Source organism: Cavia porcellus, unplaced genomic scaffold (assembly GCF_034190915.1).
Source record: "Cavia porcellus strain 051 isolate PalLab524CR breed Dunkin Hartley unplaced genomic scaffold, mCavPor4.1 scaffold_14, whole genome shotgun sequence".
Taxonomy (NCBI): Eukaryota; Metazoa; Chordata; class Mammalia; order Rodentia; family Caviidae; genus Cavia; species Cavia porcellus.
Genome location: NW_026947497.1, coordinates 70,956,877 through 70,963,043, shown reverse-complemented (window position 1 = coordinate 70,963,043; position 6,167 = coordinate 70,956,877). Strand labels below are relative to the sequence as shown.

At 38.7% G+C, this 6,167-nt stretch overlaps 1 protein-coding gene across 3 annotated transcripts in view; it reads right to left on the bottom strand.

The window, feature by feature from the left end:
- Positions 1-1,312: 1,312 nt before the first annotated feature.
- The window catches only part of Tp63 (tumor protein p63), a 208,315-nt gene continuing 203,460 nt past the window's right edge, over positions 1,313-6,167 (bottom strand). For all 3 annotated transcript variants that reach the window (XM_003477086.4, XM_023560332.2, XM_013140762.3), the window contains one exon: positions 1,313-4,318. In XM_003477086.4, the coding sequence (XP_003477134.1) occupies positions 4,022-4,318 (297 nt within the window). In that variant the 3' untranslated portion in view covers positions 1,313-4,021. The remainder of the gene's footprint in view (positions 4,319-6,167) is intronic.

Here is a 6,167-nt window from a genome sequence, read left to right as displayed (position 1 = left end):
AATATACTTATCCCAGGATTCTTGCCACTTCCCTAAGCAGTTCTGGAATTCCTCTTCTGTGGATATCTTTATAAAGTATGATTAGAAATACACTGAATGATGCTGCCTAGTGCCATTCAGTAAAAAGGCAGGCTTGATAAAATATTATCGTGCATCCTTACCCACCTTATTGCCGGATCTGGCACCATGTGACTTAGGCTCTTCCCCAAAGTCAAAATGACCATGAACGAAATGTTTAGCACGCATTCAGGATATTAAATCAGCCATGGTGATAAAACTAAAGACATATATTCTCTCCACAATTCTGGTCATAAACCAACCAGTATAAGAACTGAATCTAATTGCTCCATAAGGACAGCATGGGACATAAACATTAAATTAGATTCGGTTCTCATCCAAGTTGGTTTGTGACCAGAAGAACTGAAAGTATCAAGTTCATAATGTAGGCACCACTATGTGTGTGTGTGTGTGTGTGTGTGTGTGTGTGTGTGTGTGTATTGCACTATGTGCATGTATGTGTAAATATATATACTTATCTGTTTATATAAATATGCAAATTCATAATACATATTTATATAAATAAACGTACAATATAGTCATATAGAAATATATATGTATATTTGTCCAACCTTTTTCTGTCACTGTAAGGTACATTGTTCTTTCCTGCCATCTGATATGAGTTCATAGAACAAATGTTTTTCTTTAAGAGAATCACTAGATTATTTTTATACGGCTGGTAGTTTGCTGACTGCATCTATGCACATAACTGAAAGGTACTGTTTAACCCTGAGTTTTAATGGGAACATGGCCCAGTCAGACCCCTCCACCAGCAGAGTGTCCCCACATACCAACAGGGTAACATGCAGCACATCCCACAGAACACAGGAAGTCACTGCTGAGCATGAGGAGACAGTGCTTATGCTGGAGGGATTTCTGCAGTTCAGTATCTGTTCTACAGCAGACTTTTCTTTCTCTTCTTCTTCCTCCTCCCCTTCTTCCTCCCCCTCAATACCCTCTCCTCCCTCCTCTTCTTCCTTCTTTTTCTTATTCCTCTTCTTCTTTTCTATCATAATGACAGTATTAAACCTGGGAATGTCTCATGTATCAAATGAGCATAAGCTCCTGGTCTTTACTATTTCATAGGTTGACTAAAATGAGAAAAATAAAAGATTACTTGTGCTACAATGAAAAGCATAAACATTTGAAACTCAGGCATACTTATTTCAAGAGTCTGCTTCTCTTCTTTGATGATATAAAGGAGGCCAAAAATTGAAAGAACAGAAAACAGATACAAGAGACAGAGACATCAACATAATTCCTCAATGCATTTTTATTAATTTTAAAAATTTTATTGCATATCTTGGCAAATAAATGGCTTATAGATTTGCCTCTGGCTCTCTAAAAGCCCATAACATAAAAATAACAAAAGACAAGCAACCAAAGCTTTATAAAAAGCATCACATCTATAAGAAACTTTTGAAAACATGAATAAGCATATAAAACTTCTGTCATTTGCTTAATTTTTGTACAATTATAAAAAATAATAAAAAACCCACATCTCTTTATTAGTCAACATTTCTAAGTACTATATTTCAAGGGAGAATAAACAAAACAAAAAGTAAGTAGATTCAATAAAGATAACTCTGTTTTGTGTTTCTGTCCATAATCTCCTCTAACATCACTCATATTTGTCTTCAGGTAGCTCCTTGGAGCTCACTTCTAGCTGTTAACCCTCAGTGTGTTTCCATCCTTGTCTTGGCTGCTCTTACATTCGAGGAGTAGAAGTTGCCACTGCATATGTGGCCTCCTATGGCTAAGGCCAAATTCTTGAGATCCTGGACAGGAATTTTTGAGTCCCTAGTGCCACTTCAATAGTGCTGAAATTGTTCAGAAGTCCTAGGTTTATTCTAACGCTCAGGATGACAGACAAAGCTATTTGTCTCTTAATCATGACCACGACACAGCTTTCAAATTTTTTCTAGTGAATTGTCAAAAGCTGCATGCTTGTTCCAGAAATTAATAGTGCTTGCAATCATTGAAGCACAAGAAAACGTTGAAATCGAGGACTCACTTCCTTTATCACACACACGTACACACATACAAACACAATAAAAAACAAGCGTCTCCTCCCCTCATCTGACAATCATGGCTATGTGTCTTAGCTGACATCATATTCTTCTTAAGTGGTGCTTCCATGAAAAGAGAAAATCAATACCAAAAAAAAAGTTTTCATCTATGGTTCTGGAAAACCTACCATCCCAAGAAGAAAAAAAGTATATAACTTCACAGGAAAAATATATATACATTTTGTGATGAGCTTCCTAAATTTGACAGCCACACGAGGCTTTTCTTTTTATTAAAATGGAAGTTTCTGTGCAATGACAGATCTTATTATCCACTCAGGGGAAAATTTTAGATAACAGCATATATCAAAATCTTTGCTTTGTATTTTGAAAAAGTATATATTTGTTACAAAGCATGTTTACAAAACACCCACTAAGATACCGTAATTTTTATATTTGCTGAAGGTTATGATACAGTTCTCTATAGATGGGGTCTAAATAATACCTTTCATGAAGAATAATGGAAACATCGAGAAGTCTACATGTAGCTTGGAAGGAATCATATAGGAATTTGGGACTCAATGTTACTTTCTGATGAACAGGAACTCTTACTGATCAAAAAGGATAATGATTTGCAAATAATGCCCTTAGAAATTTCATCTCATAATTTTATAGTTTCCAGACCACCATGGTATTTTTGAGCTCAAAGACAGAAAAGTAAACAGGCTTCTAAAGTTTTATGAGGGACTTTAAATGAAACAGTTACCACATATTGTCTGTGCTTCATAATAACTTTCAGGAATTTCAGTTCACAGTTTTCTTAGTTATCTTAATATGTAGTAGACACTTAGTATTTTGGAGTCATGCGGATATTTCCTGGTCTTTCTTGACAGATAAGCATTAGTTGAGTGACACTTACCCCAACTGAATCAACTTGAATTCTAACAAGAGTACTGAATCAGATTTGAGTTAAGCAATCTACTGGCTAAATTTAATTTTAAGGACTCTGTAATGGCAGCAAATGCTTTCCCAATAACTACCAAGGTGTCTAATATTAATTTCAAAGGGGTTACTGATATGCCTCAATGTGTCACATTAGAACTGGGTGCCATGGATCTATCCAAGATCTTAACCATGACCCACATTCCTCATTCACAATCAAAGGCAAAAGAAAATGTGCTGGTTAGCATTTGACAAAATGAGTATGAACCATTTCTTGTGACAAACACAAAGCAAATCGTCTTAATAAAAAGAATGCTACTAACAACATCTGCCAATACAGAGAATTATGAACAAATATACAGTCTCACCACATAATTAGAAATGGTAAATGCAAATGATTTTATCAAAAGTCACAATGTGGTATGTATATAGCATCCAAAGAGTTGAAAGATCATATATACCGCGGTCCCCCATTAAGCAGATCATAAAGCTCTAAATACCTACATCATGACCCAAGGTACCCCTGAGAAAAGGGGTACAGTTACGCTACTCAAGAGAAGTTAATTTTTTTTAAAGTCGATAAGTGCAATGCAATTTCCATTCTTTTAAATTACATTTTAAACAGTACTCAATGCCCCGGCCCCCAAATACATACTGTATATTTATATATTTATAATATATATAGTCTTAGACTATAAAGTTGAAAATGCTTTAGAACAGTCAATGAGAGATCCTGTAGCTGAAGGATACACCCACTGCTTTGTTTGCTCACTTCTATCTACCGTGACAACTTAGTCTGCAAGCAATAGCTTTGAAGGCTTAAAGCCGGAATCAGAATCAGATGCCAGGTCAGATGGTAGGTAAGTAGTCGCCCCTTACTTCTCCTTCCCTTAAGATGCTGGACTGAGAAAGGGAAGGGGAAGAGCTAGGGAGAAATGCTTTGAAATTAAGTATGCAGGCCTGCAAAGGGGCTGGACAGGCAGGTTAAACCCCGGGGAGCCCGCACACGGAGGGATTCACTCCCCTTCCTCTTTGATGCGCTGCTGCTTGTTGCGGCGAGCGTCCATGTCAAAGTTGAAGTCGTTCCACTCGTCGCGCGGAGGGAAGGAGATGGTCTGGCGCAGGGTGAAGCGTACAGCATCGATGACGCGCTCGCCGCGGGTCTCGCTGGAGCCCACGCTGACCGTGGAGGCCCCGCTTGGGGTCCGCAGGAGGTGGGGGGGTGACGAGAAGTCGTGGAGCTGCCGGTGGTCCAGGATGCCCTTCCAGATGGCGTGCCGGAACTGCTCAGGAATCTTTAGACTTGCCAAATCCTGTGCCACAGGAGAGAGAATCGGCAGGCTTAGCACACAGAGGCAAACTGGGATTTATTGCACGCCATCTGATCACGTTTCAGTGTTCCGGTTAGTGGCCCTGAATTAATTGACCCCTCCCCTGGAAAATAAAATGACGCTCTTCAAAGCTGTGGGCCACAAGCACAAAGGCGCCAGTCTGAGGGTCAGCTCTGGCTTGTGCATAATTATTTACTTATTGTTCTCCTGGGTTTTGTTTGTTCATTGACAAAGTAGAAACAGTACTTACACCGAGAGGGAAAAAATGTCAAACAAAAACATTAAGTACCTTCTGACTCTTATATTTGCCTGGCTCTGGTCAGCAGAAGAAGTGGATTAATAGGATGTCAGTAACTCTGGGATTGGGAAGTGAAAGAATCTCTCACTAATAGAGATTGAGTGCTTTCTATATGCCAGGCATTGAACAATTTGTTTTATATGCATGATCTCATTTAATCCTTAGATTAATGGTGGAGATTGTTATGCCTGGTTTATAGCTAAAAAAAAATTAAACATGAGAAAGATGTATAAGACTGGAGGTATACGATCAAGCTGCTTGTAACTGTAGCACTCAGGAGGCTGAGGCAGGAGAATTGCCATGAGTTCAAGGCCAGCTTGAACTGCATAATAAAACTCCATTGTCTAAAAAAAAAGGTGAAAGAAAGATAAAACAGAAAGAAGAAAAACAAAGAAAGAAAACAGAGTTAGACAAAGAGGGGAAAAAATTGTGGAGCCAGGAACCTAACTTTGGCCTGTGAGCCAACAGATGTCTTGATGTCTACACAAAAAAAGCATCAAAATTCAGAACAATTGTGTCCATGTTTTACAGATGGAGATAGAAAACAGTTCAACATTTCAAATAGGCCTAATAGGATATGGTCGCATCACTTTTATTTGTCTGCACTAGTTTATTTCAGGGATGGTTCACATGTTTTGTGACAGACGGGGTGGGTAGGAAGCACATTGTCTGCAGTTAGTGGACCTCAGCAGGGTCCTTCTTCTGCCACAGAACTCGAGGAGTCTGGCCCCAATTGCTTCTGCTAAAATTGGTTACAGTTGCCCTTTTACGTCAGCATATATTATGGAGCCAAATAGAAATGCAGTTGTTAAAGATGACTGTGTTTTTTAGCATTAACTATAACACATACAAGCCATTTATTATTGTTATTTCAATATTATCTCGAGTGTTCGTCTTACAAAGGCTACTAATGAAGACACACACCCCATCCATTGAAACTCATTTTTCTTCGAGAAAGAGATGCCAAGTTATTTAGACTAGTGCTGATAAACAAGGGGAGAAACAGGTACCCTCTTCCAGAAATGAGCAAGAAAAAGCCGACCAAAGATGAGAAAACTGTGTGACTTTCCAACATTTTCCAATTCAGAAACTTGTAGTGTTGCACAGTAGTCCCCTTGCTGTGGATTTTCAGGCCATTAGAGGTATCATCCCTGCCTACCACAGCAGAAAGACTACTGTAATAAAGGTGATACACACACAGATAAGTTAGCATGCTCTTTATGCTTCTTCTACTCTTTATCCTTTGAAGACTCTCATTAAACCCAAGGCTCTCTCTCTCTCTCTTTTTGTTTGTACCAGGTATCAAACTCAGAGCCTTGTACTTGCTGAGCTATATCCCTGGCCCAAGCCCAAAGCTCTTTGTAAACTATCCTTCATCAACTAAGACAAAAAAAGTATTGATTTATGGAAAACATTTACAGGTCCTCAACGCTGCAGGCTTCTCCTGACATGCTGTCCAACAGGGGCAAGCAAGCAACTAGTAAATATGACTTTAAAAATACGGGAAGATACAGGTTCCTTGTACTTTTGGGC